Source organism: Neoarius graeffei, chromosome 13 (assembly GCF_027579695.1).
Source record: "Neoarius graeffei isolate fNeoGra1 chromosome 13, fNeoGra1.pri, whole genome shotgun sequence".
NCBI classification, from domain to species: Eukaryota; Metazoa; Chordata; class Actinopteri; order Siluriformes; family Ariidae; genus Neoarius; species Neoarius graeffei.
Window position 1 is genome coordinate 68,107,114 of NC_083581.1, and position 15,000 is coordinate 68,122,113.

Sequence of the window (15,000 nt, forward strand, 5' to 3'; positions counted from 1 at the left end):
GTGACAGGAGAAGGGCTTTGATTTTTTTAATATATAGAATTAATTATTTTATTTAATTTTTTCCTGATTTAATTTTTATCCTTCGCTGACTGAAAGGGGGATTATGTCGTGGCAATTTCTGTCTGTCCGTCCCGGGAAGGGAGCTCACCTTCTGAAATCAACTCCTATCGCAGTTTTTGAAGGAATTTCACGAAACTTGGCAGGATTCTTTGTTATATGTTGGGAATACACATATTGTAATTTTGTTAAATTGGGTCACGTTTTACCAGAGTTACACAGGGATGAGAGTTTTCCGCTTTTCGGCGGATTTCCGCTTTTTCTGAGCAAAAATCTATATTATGCCAAATCCGTTGAGATGTTTTTTTCATTGAGGGGGGTTGGGGTATGTTCCTTCGTGATACTCAAGCGTACGACGATGTTACATGTTTACGTTTTCGCCATCTTTAGTCTCGCTAAGTCTCGCGGTAGAATACGTGTTATCTACAATGTAATTGGCCAAAACATCGCTGGCGAGAGCATGATAGCCAATCATAACAGTTCTTACAAGAGTGTGGGAGAGAACAAAAGCCAATCATAACAGTTCTTACAAAAGTACCCGCATCGTTCTATTTTATCGAAACTTGCACATGTTCATCGTCGCTGCTCTTCAAAAATACGTTTCTCTTTCGTATCGGCTTTTTTACTCAAAATGCCGAATACAATTGACAAGCGAGACGAAGCGAAGGTACGTGAAATCGATGCTGGTATAAAAAACAGAGAGACAAGCTGACAAGCTTTTGTCTTTGGCCAAAAGGCTGAAGAAGTCGAAATGATTAAATGAAAATGAGAAGTGACTGTGAACTATAAATAATTGTATAAAGTGTACATAGACATTATCCCATAAACTTAGCATTCGTTTGATTTAATACATTGAACATGTATATGATGTTCAGTAAATCTGAATTAATGCTGACAGTTTTGAAAACTTAAATATTTCAAAAGACTTTGAAATCATATGCAACTAATGAGGACATAGGGTGACTGACCTTTTCTCCCTGAGAAATTTAATATATGAACATTTTGATAATTAATAAAACTTGCGTTTAATGTGAATTTAGTTTTTTTTTTTTTTTTTACCATAAATTATAACCATACCCTTGAATGTAGAATGTGATTTTATTTTGAATTCAAACAATACTCCTATTGATTTGAAACATATTTTCATGTAAATATATAAAAAAAGACAACAGATTTTTTTTATCTACTACAGCTCAGATTGCAGGACAAGTGGTTTGTAAGGTCTTATTTTTCAAAATTTTCCTGGGGGGGTATCCCTCCCAGACCCCCAGCTTCGGGCGCCATCTTGTTTTCTGCTTTTTTGGTGACCACCCACTCTCATCCCTGGTTACAGCCCTTGATTAACAAAATTATACTTTGCCAATTTCATGAGGGTGTGCTTTCCTTCTGAAATCAACTCCTCTTGCAATTTTTGGAGGAATTTCACCAAACTTGGTAAAAGGCTTTGTTATATGTTGGTAATACGCATATTGTAATTTGATTATATTTTACCAGAGTTACAGCCCTTGATTAACAACCTTGTACTTTGACAATTTCATGAAGGTGAGTTTTGCCTTCTGACATCAACTCCTCTCACAATTTTTGGACGAATTTCTCGAAGCTTGGCAAAAGCCCTTATATGATGGTAATACGTGTATTGCGATTTAATTTACCGGTAGTTTGTGAAAATTTTCCCAGAGTTTTGACCCTTGATTAAACAACTTTTACTTTGACAGTTTCATGAGGGTGTACATTCTTCTGAAATCAACTCTCCTCACAATTTGTGGAGGAATTTTACCAAACTTGGCAAAAGTTTTTGTTATATGACAGTTATACACACACTGAAATTTCACTTAATTTGGGCAAATTTTCCCAGAGTTATGCTCTTGATTATTAACAAACTTGTACTTTGGCAATTTCATCAAGATGTGCTTGCTTTCTGAAATCAACTTCCCTCACAATTTTTATTATCCCCCGCTGGCTGAAAGGCCTGAAGGCGGATTATGTTGTAGCGATGTCCGTCTGTCCATCCCAGGAAGGGTACTCGCCTTCTGAAATCAACTCCTTGCAATTTTTGGAGGAATTTCACGAAACTTGGCAGGATTCTTTGTTATATGTCTATGTTATACGTTATATTGCAATTTCATTCAGTTCAGTCGCATTTTACCAGAGTTATGGCCTTGTTGCCAGCGGGGGATATTGTGCTCTCTGAGCACTCTTTGTTTTCTTTGTTTTTCTATCCACTGCTTCTGTAGTGACTGTGCATTTAAAGGACATGAATTTCAACATGTTTCTCTGTATTGAGAAATGAACTTGGCTGGAGCTGCCCCCAGCAACTGTATTTACATTTTTTTCATTATGAGTGAACGTGGTTGAAAACTGTTTTTCCACTATTTCCTCATGTCCCTGACAATTGTACATAGACTGCAGAAGACTGACACTAGATAAGGCCTGGGTTGAAAAACTTGACTTTTTTTTTTTTTGGTTTAAATTTTCTGTTCACGTTTTTACTTTTCTAATGTGCTCCTCCGAAGGAGAAGAACTTGGACATAGGAATCTGCGTAGGAAACAAAAGGCTGTGTTTTAGCCTTTCAGAGATCGAGGGTGGGGAAACGAGAAGGCAGACACGATTACACAATGAGGGACAAAGGACTGCTCTTTGCAGCCCGGTGTTTAACTCATGATGACATGCTGATTTTCCTCTCCCCTCCACCTGCTTTAAAAGTGTCGTCAGTATAACCTTCTAATCCCACAGCGTCATGCTTACACAACCGTGTGCTGCTGTGACTGGGAATGTTTGTTCATCTGGCAAACCCTGCTGTCACAAAAGCAGGCCGGATTAATCATTGCCGTTCTAATGGGTATTGACCCAATGACTGCGTTTTTAGGAATATGCATTTTATATTTGATTGTAAAGCAGCCTGTATTGTTAATTGCTGTGTCTGGGTTTTATTGGTGCTACATTAGATTAGACATCTGATGTGCCAAAATATTGGATTTTTTTTTCAATCTATAATGTACAGTGGGGCAAAAAAGTACTTAGTCAGCCACCAATTGTGCAAGTTCTCCCACTTAAAAAGATGAGAGAGGCCTGTAATTTTCATCATAGGTACACTTCAACTATGAGAGACAGAATGGGGGGAAAGAATCCAGGAAATCACATTGTAGGATTTTTAATGAATTAATTGGTAAATTCCTCGGTAAAATAAGTATTTGGTCACCTACAAACAAGCAAGATTTCTGGCTCTCACAGACCTGTAACAACTTCTTTAAGAGGCTCCTCTGTTCTGAACAAACTGACTGAACTCTGATAGCTCCACATTCGGAGATACACTACCATTCAATAGTTTGGGGTCACCCAGACAATTTTGTGTTTTCCATATAAAGTCACACTTTTATTTACCACCATAAGCTGTAAAATGAATAGAAAATATAGTCAAGACATTTTTCTGGCCATTTTGAGCATTTAATCGACCCCACAAATGTGATGCTCCAGAAACTCAATCTGCTCAAAGGAAGGTCAGTTTTATAGCTTCTCTAAAGAGCTCAACTGTTTTCAGCTGTGCTAACATGATTGTACAAGGGTTTTCTAATCATCCATTAGCCTTCTGAGGCAATGAGCAAACACATTGTACCATTAGAACACTGGAGTGAGAGTTGCTGGAAATGGGCCTCTATACACCTATGGAGATATTGCACCAAAAACCAGACATTTGCAGCTAGAATAGTCATTTAGCACATTAGCAATGTATAGAGTGGATTTCTGATTAGTTTAAAGTGATCTTCATTGAAAAGAACAGTGCTTTTCTTTCAAAAATAAGGAAATTTCAAAGTGACCCCAAACTTTTGAACGGTAGTGTAGGACATGTGCAATACATTGTTTTTCTATTCAATCCACAACCTGTACATATTGCTTGATTTCCATATCGTTTCTGTTAAGTGTATTTATGTTCATTTTGTATATATTATATTTAATTACGTATCACCTTTCTTAGCTCTCAGGGTTTTTGTCTTAATATTTTGCACTGCTGGGACCAGCACAAAATAAATTTCGTTGTGCCTTAACAATGATAATAAAGTACTCGAACTTGAACTAATTTATTCATTTGTTTTCTGGCACGGGTGAGCTGGAGCCAACCCCAGCTGACAAGAAAAGAATCCTTTATTTATCACACATACACTCAAGCACACAGTGAAATGTCTGCCCTGCATTTAACCCATCTGAAGCAGTGAACACACAAGTGCGCAATGAGCACACACACATACGTACCCAGAGCAGTGGGCAGCTATGCTACAGCGCCCGGGGAGCAGTTGGGGGTTAGGTGCCTTGCTCAAGGTCACTTCAGCCCAACCTTCAGGTTATGCCTGCCTCAAAATGGGCAAGAGGCAGGGTACATACTAGACAGGTCATGAATCTATTGCAGGGCTTATACTGAGAGACAGACAGCCATTCACACTCACACCTATGGTCAATTTGGAGTATCAAGCTAAACTAATCCCTGTGTCTGGACTGCAGGAGGAAACCCACAGCGAGACCCCTGGTCGACCTGCAGGTTCGAACCCAGAACCTTCTTTCTGTGAGAAGACATTATCGTTTCAGTCGTTGGTTATTTTCCTATGAACAGCATGCAGCATTGTTGCGTGTTATTCCTTACTTATCAGATCGAGCTAATGGTGCTACATTTATAAAGTGTATATAATCACAAGATAAGACAAGATAAGATAAGATAGCCTTTTATTATCCCACAAAGAGAAATTGACATTGTTACAGCAGCAAAATATATAAAGAGAAAAAGATAAGGCAGTGAAGGAGTAGTGCAAAAGTACTAAGTATACAAAAAAAGGATATATACAGTGGAGCAAAAAAGTATTTAGTCAGCCACCAATTGTGCAAGTTCTCCCACTTAAAAAGATGAGAGAGGCCTGTAATTTTCATCATAGGTACACTTCAACTATGAGAGACAGAATGGGGGGAAAGAATCCAGGAAATCACATTGTAAGATTTTTAATGAATTAATTGGTAAATTCTTCGGTAAAATAAGTATTTGGTCACCTACAAACAAGCAAGATTTCTGGCTCTCACAGACCTGTAACTTCTTCTTTAAGAGGCTCCTCTGTCCTCCACTCGTTACCTGTATTAATGGCACCTGTTTGAACTCGTTATCAGTATAAAAGACACCTGTCCACAACCTCAAACAGTCACACTCCAAACTCCACTATGGCCAAGACCAAAGAGCTGTCAAAGGACACCAGAAACAAAATTGTAGACCTGCACCAGGCTGGGAAGACTGAATCTGCAATAGGTAAGCAGCTTGGTGTGAAGAAATCAACTGTGGGAGTAATTATTAGAAAATGGAAGACAAACAAGACCACTGATAATCTCCCTCGATCTGGGGCTCCACGCAAGATCTCACCCCGTGGGGTCAAAATGATCACAAGAACGGCGAGCAAAAATCCCAGAACCACATGGGGGGACCTAGTGAATGACCTGCAGAGAGCTGGGACCAAAGTAACAAAGGCTACCATCAGTAACACACTACGCCGCCAGGGACTCAAATCCTGCAGTGCCAGACGTGTCCCCCTGCTTAAGCCAGTACATGTCCAGGCCCGTCTGAAGTTTGCTGGAGGGCATTTGGATGATCCAGAAGAGGATTGGGAGAATGTCATATGGTCAGATGAAACCAAAATAGAACTTTTTGGTAAAAACTCAACTTGTCGTGTTTGGAGGAGAAAGAATGCTGAGTTGCATCCAAAGAACACCATACCTACTGTGAAGCATGGGGCTGGAAACATCATGCTTTGGGGCTGTTTTTCTGCAAAGGGACCAGGACGACTGATCCGTGTAAAGGAAAGAATGAATGGGGCCATGTATCATGAGATTTTGAGTGAAAACATCCTTCCATCAGCAAGGGCATTGAAGATGAACCGTGGCTGGGTCTTTCAGCATGACAATGATCCCAAACACACCGCCCAGGCAACGAAGGAGTGGCTTTGTAAGAAGCATTTTAAGGTCCTGGAGTGGCCTAGCCAGTCTCCAGATCTCAACTCCATAGAAAATCTTTGGAGGGAGTTGAAAGTCCATGTTGTCCAGCAACAGCCCCAAAACATCACTGCTCTAGAGGAGATCTGCATGGAGGAATGGGCCAAAATACCAGCAACAGTGTGTGAGAACCTTGTGAAGACTTACAGAAAACGTTTGAACTCTGTCGTTGCCAACAAAGGGTATATAACAAAGTATTGAGATGAACTTTTGTTATTGACCAAATACTTATTTTCCACCATAATTTGCAAATAAATTCTTTAAAAATCAGACAATGTGATTTTCTGGATTTTTTTTTTCTCATTTTGTCTCTCATAGTTGAAGTGTACCTATGATGAAAATTACAGGCCTCTCTCATCTTTTTAAGTGGGAGAACTTGCACAATTGGTGACTGACTAAATACTTTTTTGCCCCACTGTCTATCAGGGGTTCTCGACCTCTTCTGCTTCAAGCCTCACCTATTCATACTTGTAACGAGTCGAGGCCCATTAAAAAAGATCCTCAAATTTTTTGGCTTATCTATTCTATTAGAATCTACTGTAAAGTGTATTAATGGGATGCAGCATCACTCCCTCTTATAGATGGGAGGCCAGGAATTAAATAAATACAATAAAAACATTTTTTTTTAAATTGTATGTATTGTCTTTAAAACTGTATGGATGTACCAGAAGCCAACATAAAACCATACAGTGGTGCTTGAAAGTTTGTGAACCCTTTAGAATTTTCTATATTTCTGCATAAATATGACCTAAAACATCATCAGGTTTTCACACAAGTCCTAAAAGTAGATAAAGAGAACCCAGTTAAACAAATGAGACAAAAATATTATACTTGGTCATTTATTTATTGAGGAAAATAATCCAATATTACATATCTGTGAGATGCAAAAGTTTGTGAACCTCTAGGATTAGCAGTTAATTTGAAGGTGAAATTAGAGTCAGGTGTTTTCAATCAATGGGATGACAATCAGGTGTGAGTGGGTACCTTGTTTTATTTAAAGAACAGGGATCTATCAAAATCTGATCTTCACAACACGTGTTTGTGGAAGTGTATCATGGCACAAACAAAGGAGATTTCTGAGGACCTCAGAAAAAGCATTGTTGTTGCTCATCAGGCTGGAAAAGGTTACAAAACCATCTCTAAAGAGTTTGGACTCCACCAATCCACAGTCAGACAGATTGTGTACAAATGGAGGAAATTCAAGGGAGACCATTGTTACCCTCCCCAGGAGTGGTCGACCAACAAAGATCACTCCAAGAGCAAGGCGTGTAATAGTCGGCGAGGTCACAAAGGACCCCAGGGTAACTTCTAAGCAACTGAAGGCCTCTCTCACATTGGCTAATGTTCATGAGTCCACCATCAGGAGAACACTGAACAACAATGGTGTGCATGGCAGGGTTGCAAGGAGAAAGCCACTGCTCTCCAAAAAGAACATTGCTGTTCGTCTGCAGTTTCCTAAAGATCACGTGGACAAGCCAGAAGGCTATTGGAAAAATGTTTTGTGGACGGATGAGACCAAAATAGAACTTTTTGGTTTAAATGAGAAGCGTTATGTTTGGAGAAAGGAAAACGCTGCATTCCAGCATAAGAACCTTATCCCATCTGTGAAACATGGTGGTGGTAGTATTATGGTTTGGGCCTGTTTTGCTGCATCTGGGCCAGGATGGCTTGCTATCATTGATGGAACAATGAATTCTGAATTATACCAGCGAATTCTAAAGGAAAATGTCAGGACATCTGTCCATGAACTGAATCTCAAGAGAAGGTGGGTCATGCAGCAAGACAACGACCCTAAGCACACAAGTCATTCCACCAAAGAATGGTTAAAAAAGAATAAATTAATGTTTTGGAATGGCCAAGTCAAAGTCCTGACCTTAATCCAATGGAAATGTTGTGGAAGGACCTGAAGCGAGCAGTTCATGTGAGGAAACCCACCAACATCCCAGAGTTGAAGCTGTTCTGTACGGAGGAATGGGCTAAAATTCCTCCAAGCCGGTGTGCAGGACTGATCAACAGTTACCGGAAACGTTTAGTTACAGTTATTGCTGCACAAGGGGGTCACACCAGATACTGAAAGCAAAGGTTCACATACTTTTGCCACTCACAGATATGTAATATTGGATCATTTTCCTTAATAAATAAATGACCAAGTATAATATTTTGTCTCATTTGTTTAACTGGGTTCTCTTTATCTACTTTTAGGACTTGTGTGAAAATCTGATGATGTTTTAGGTCATATTTATGCAGAAATATAGAAAATTCTAAAGGGTTCACAAACTTTCAAGCACCACTGTACATGCAGGGCATTCTCAGTCAAAAGGGATTAATGATCCAAAAGTGGAGTCTGGTCCATTAACACAAGAATTTATTGCCATGTTTGTGTACAGCAAAACAAGTAAGTTATTAAAACCAAGAAGTACATGCAAAAGAAGTGGCTATAGAAACCACTCAATGGGATTAGATCCTTACACGCTAACGAAGGATTTTTCCTACGAGTTGGAAAATTATCCATCCGTTGAGTTCCCCGACATCTCAAACTACCTGGTGCTGCAGACATCGTTCTACACGGACACACAGATGAAAACCTGGAAGAGCATGGAGGTGTACAACTTTTTATACAGAGCTGGATTAAAGATCTGGGGATCAGGACACTACAAGATAGACGGTGGTAGTTTAAACAGCGTTATAAACATGGCGAGAAACGAACGTGACGGTGATGATGATGATGATGATACTTCGCAAAGCCTCTGTGAAAACAGCATTCGTATCTGTGCATGCTGATTGCGCTCAAATCAGTATCATGTGTTTCCCATAATGACTGGGTCCTAAGAACGCACACAACACGCTCCGTGAGCACGCATGGCTGCTCGAGCTGCGCCAGACTCAAGCACGCAGAGGCGTGATAGTCAAGTGTTCGCGTGCTGTGTGACCACAACTTTTAGCTCACGTGTATATTGCCACCAAAATGCCTTATTTTCATTGATAACCCATCGCAAAGCATCGTGAGCTGTAGTGTGACCGTAGCTTAATGAGGTGGATGTGACGTCGGATACGACCCAGCAATTGTACCCTATTACGAGTAAAAATTAGCTTCAACTTGGGGGGGGGAATTTGTGGCCCAGTGGTTGAGAAACACTGATGCATAAGTTAGTCCAGTTGGTGCTATCAAGAAAACCACAAAATGTAATGTATCTACATGTAATGTACCGGTAGGTACTCTGCCACACCCTCTCCCATCACCCTGTTCGACTCCCCAGTAACCTCTGTGGAGTATTTTTGCTTCCTGGGCACTATAATCACTCAGGACCTGAAGTGGGAGATGTACTTCCTGTGGCAGTTGAAGAAGTTCAATCTGCCAAAGACAATGATGGTGCACTTTTACACCACCATTATCGAGTCCATCCTCACCTCCTCCATCACCGTCTGCTGTGCTGCTGCCACTGCCAGGGACAAGGGCAGACTGAAGCACATCATTCACTCTGCTGAGAGGACAATTGGCTGCAACCTTCTGTCTCTTCAGGACCTGTACGAGTCCTGAAGAGAGCAGAAAGGATTGTGGCCGACTCCTCTTACCCCAGACACAAACTTTTTGAATCACTCTACTCAAGCAGGAGGTTAAGAAGAAGAAGAAGAAGCAGCCTTTATTTGTCACATGCACAGTGAAATTCGTCCTTTGCATTTAACCCATCTGAAGCAGTGAACACATGCACACCCAGAGCAGTGGGCAGTTATATACGACAGCACCTAGGGAACAGTTGTGGGTTCGGTGCCTTGCTCAAGGGCACTTCAGCCCAACCTCAGCCCAAGGCAGCCCCCATGTTAACCTAACCTGCATGTCTTTGGACTGTTGGGGAAACCGGAGCACCTGGAGGAAACCCACACAGACACTGGGAGAACATTCAAACTCCACACAGAAAGGCCTCCATCGGCCACTGGGCTCGAACCCAGAATCTTCTTGCTGTGAGGTGACATTGCTAACCACTACACCACCATGCCATCAAGTTGCGGTCCATTAGAACCAAAACCTCACGCCATAAGGCCAGCTTTTTCCCCACTGCATCTGGCCTCATCAAGAAGGTCAGAGACTCCCACCGACTCTAACCTCACACTTCCAATCTGTAACATTCATGCACCTTTGTCTCTGAACTGCCATTTTGCACATTTCAAGGTCGTATCATGCATCTTCATTCTGTGACCTTTTATTGCACATTCCAGCACACGCTGTACAGCTTGGCTATTTATTTAACCCATTTCACACATTCTTATCGTGTCTCTTCTCCATCTTCATCATGTGACCTATTTTTGCACATTCTGGGACATACTGTACAGCTTGGACTTCAGCAACTCATATTATATTTAAGATTCTTCTATGCGTATAGCTACTTTTGTCTTTGCTAAATTCTTCTGTCTTAAAGCTAGATGGCCTTTCGAGTTCATAAAATCAGTGAAATTTAGTTCCGTCTGAAATTTGGTCATTGTGACGTGTTTATTTCTGTAATATCTCACAAAATATCAGGCCATTCTGTGGCTGGGAAGTTATTTAATTTGAGGGGATTAAAGCAAATAATGTGCATGAAATCACTTGATTCGCGCAGTCAAGCAGACAGAGGAAGTCCATGTGCGCATGCGCAGGTTTACCTCCTTGTTCTTTTGGGTTTTACGGCAGCTGGCATCCACAGTGTTGCATTACTGCCATCTACAGGTTTACCTTTGACTGTACACTAATGGTTCCATCATTCTGTCGCTAAACGAACAGCTGATCGCACCAAGGTGCTCGCTGAGCGCTGATTTATTTATTAGTTTGGTCCTTCGTTTCCTTTCCTTCGTATATAATGTAACGTCTTTTCACGCTTTCCGTTACTGTAGTCGGTCTTTCACGTTTCATTCACACACTCACGTCCTCCATTTTCTCTCCTGTTGTTTCAAATTTGTATCGCACAATGCCTTGTGCGAATGCGCAAAGCCCACCACGTCATGCATGATATAGTATATTGAATTGGGTCATGGTGAAGCAGGAAAAAATAGCAGAGAATTGAGGGCCACGTGGATCTAAATTCATTAATTGTTCTATTTTTAAAAAACTTAATAAAATTGGAAGTCTGTGATTCGAATTCAGTAGCTTTCGGTCCACTAAACAAAAATAATTGGGTGTCGGGGAAAATTCTTTTTATGACCTGAATTTGAAAAGTCTGAAAGGTAGTCTGTTCAAGCACCAATCACCAACGCAAATTCCTTGTATTTGAGAACGTACCTGGCAATAAAACTTGATTCTGGTTCTGATTTCATCTTTTTCTAGTATTTCAATTAGAAATGTTTGGTATTCTTAACATTTCTTAACCGTACCTGGGTTCCAGGTTCAATCCTGGTACTGTATGCGTGGCGTTTCTCATGTTCTCCATGCTTATAGATGGATTTGTGACTCTAATTTGCCCCCCAGTCTGTGAATGTGCGTCCATATGGTGCCCTGCATCCCATCCAGGGTGTATTCCCATGGTGTTCCTGGGATAGTTTCCAATTTCACCACGATTCTCATCAGGATGAAGTGGTTACTGACGATGAATGAATGATGTTTTGAACTCATAAAGCTGATGTAAAAATTTGGTTCTGACATTTTGTGCATAAATGAAGACTCTTTCCATCTTCTCTATCCTTACTTGAGCCCCATCGATTCAGTGATGAATATATTTACGTGCTAATGAGTACAAATCAGTAGTGTGTCTTATTACAGTTTCTCTGGAGCAGAAAAGTTCAGTTGAAGTGGAGCCGTTGTGTTGTTTTTGTGTTTTTCTTTCCTTGTTTTATATAATATTCAGTAAAGCTGCTGTATGTGTGCGCTGTCTGATTCTGGATCTAATGCTTTAATTAGACTTCTGGCCTAAAATACAGTCCGTCATTGAGAGCTGTATCTGTCTGAGCTATAAAAGGTGCTTGTCTGATGTTTCTGTCTCACAGGAGAGGCCGTCTTTGCCAGATGTCTTTCTTCTCTGAAGGATGAGAGAGTCGTGGCCAGTAAGAGTCTCACAGGGCCCCAGGGGGCTAAATTTACTGGGGACAAGACTACATTTCTTGAAGATATTAGAAAGGTCAGTAAAGAACTGAGTGTTTTGTTTTGTTTTTTTAAAAATCCCCCGCTGGCTGAAAGGCCCGGAGGGGGATTATGTCATGGTGATGCCCGTCCGTCCAGGGAAGGGTGCTCACCTTCTGAAATCGATTCCTCTCTGAATTTCTGGAGGAATTTCACAAAACTTGGCAGGATTCTTTGTTATATGTCGGTAATATGCATATTGCAATTTTGTTCAATTCAATCGCATTTTACCAGAGTTACAGCCCTTGATTAACAAAATTATAGTTTGACAATTTCATGAGGGTGTGTTTTCTTTCTGAAATCAACTCCTCTCACAATTTTTGGAGGAATTTCACCAAACTTGGTAAAAGGCCTTGTTATATGTTGGTAGTATGCATATTGTAATTTTATTAAATTCGGTCGCATTTTACCAGAGTTACAGCCCTTGATTTACAACCTTGTACTTTCACAATTTCATGAAGGTGTGTTTGCCTTCTGACATCAACTCCTCTCATAATTTTTGAACGAATTTCTCGAAGCTTGACAAAAGCCCTTGTTATATGACGGTAATACGGGTATTGCGATTTAATTTCGTTTGTGAAAATTTTCCCAGAGTTTTGACCCTTGATTAAATAACTTGTACTTTGACAATTTCATAAGGGTGTACGTTCTTCTGAAATCAACTCCTCTCACAATTTGTGGAGGAATTTCACCAAACTTGGCAAAAGGCTTTGTTATATGACAGTTATACGCATATTGAAATTTCGTTTGATTTGGGCAAATTTTCCCAGAGTTATGCTCTTGATTATTAACAAACTTTGGCAATTTCATCAAGGTGTGCTTGCTTTCTGAAATCAACTTCCTTCATGATTTTTTTTTTCTTTTTTTAATCCCCCGCTGGCTGAAAGGCCCGAAGGGGGATTATGTCATAGCGATGTCTGTCCATCCGTCTCGGGAAGGCTGCTCACCTTTTGAAATCAACTCCTCTCACAATTTGTGGAGGAATTTCACCAAACTTGGCAAAAGGCTTTGTTATATGACAGTTATATGCATACTGAAATTTCGTTTGATTTGGGCAAATTTTCCCAGAGTTATGCCCTTGATTATTAACAAACTTGTACTTTGGCAATTTCATCAAGGTGTGCTTGCTTTCTGAAATCAACTTCCCTCACAATTTTTATTATCCCCCGCTGGCTGAAAGGCCCGAAGACGGATTATGTCGTGGCAATGTCACATGCTCACTTTCTGAAATCAACTCCTCTCACAATTTTTGGAGGAATTTCACGAAACTTGACAGGATTCTTTGTTATATGTCGGTAATACGCATATTGCAATTTCGTTCAATTCAATCGCATTTTACCAGAGTTATGGCTGAGTTGCCAGTGGGGGATATTGTGCTCTCAGAGCACTCATTATATTTCTTGTGTACTGTCATGGTCCAGAAGCTTAATGACTTCAGACATTCTGGACTTTCAGTATTTATAATATGTGCTAATCACTTCCTTTCCAGGCTCTGTATGCCTCCAAGATAATTTCCTACGCTCAGGGCTTCATGCTCCTGCGCCAGGCAGCTAAAGAGTTCGGCTGGTCTCTTAATTATGGAGGAATTGCCCTGATGTGGCGAGGTGGCTGCATCATTCGGAGGTGAGCGACGCTTTTCTCAGATCCAGGGTCAGAAGATAAAGAGCGTGTAATCTTAGACTCCTGAGCACACTGAGCTGTTTTCTGAGACTCGGTGCAGTGAAATGATACTGGAGCTCATTGTCACCAGCTAATGTTGCAACAGTGAAATAACCCATGAGGGAGCGGAGGTTAGGTTTCAGTTCACTGAACTACAGCGCATATTATCTGGTGAGGTAACATTAGACAAGGCTGTGTGAGGAACAGTATTAGAGTTACAGGAAGAATATTAGAATAAAGATGTGTTCTTGAGAGAACAAATATTTACACAGAAATAAAATAAAATCCTTAATGAACACTAAAGCTGATCTGAGGTTCATGTTGAAACACATAGAAGTAAAACTGTATAAACAAAACCATTGCTGTTTTTTTTTCAGGTTATACATTATTATTATTATTATTATTATTATTATTATTATTATTATTATAAAACATTTTGCTTTCAAGAACAGATTTTGTTAAAATTTTCTTTTATTTATATATATATATATATATATATATATATATATATATATATATATATATATATTTATTTATTTGATACTAATTTTTGCCTATATATGTTAATAGCCTGTTTTCACTGAAATCACCCACTAGACAGTAATATACGTAATGCAGATCCCCAATATTTCTAATTATTCTATCCACATTCACTGGATATGAACAATCGTGCACTCTGATTGGCTACTCTACTACTAGGATATCAACTCATATACCATGAGTAGAGAAAAACAAAATGGCGGAGCGTGTTGCTGAACCAACCAAGGGTGAAATAAAAACTACTCGAAAACAAAACCCCAAAACTACAAAAAAAAGTAACAAAACATGGAATAAAAGTCTTTGATGGTAAGAATTTTTTTTTTTTAAAAAAGAATTGACATTTTTCACAAATTGCTCCTGTCATTTCGCCAGTTTGTTTACGTTCTAAGCAGAAATGATTTTGTCGGACGTTTTGTATAAAGTTATTTATCAAATTTGTAAAAATAAATAAATAAATAAAAATGCTCTGTCTCAAAATCCAGTGAACGTGGATATAACAAAACAGTTATTCCACTCAATCTCGTTGTACATGAGCTGATGACTGAGTCGCGTAGCACCGAGTTGGCTATAAGCCATGTACGACTCAGTTTTGTGGAATAACTGTTATTCATTTGTTTTCTAAGAGGCTTTTAAGCAAGAT

At 39.8% G+C, this 15,000-nt stretch overlaps 1 protein-coding gene across 2 annotated transcripts in view; it reads left to right on the plus strand.

The window, feature by feature from the left end:
- kif1b (kinesin family member 1B) overlaps positions 1 to 15,000 on the plus strand; it is a 286,078-nt gene that overhangs the window by 262,921 nt on the left and 8,157 nt on the right. For both annotated transcript variants that reach the window (XM_060938404.1, XM_060938403.1), the window contains 2 exons: positions 12,029 to 12,159; positions 13,651 to 13,784. In XM_060938404.1, the coding sequence (XP_060794387.1) occupies positions 12,029 to 12,159; positions 13,651 to 13,784 (265 nt within the window). The remainder of the gene's footprint in view (positions 1 to 12,028; positions 12,160 to 13,650; positions 13,785 to 15,000) is intronic.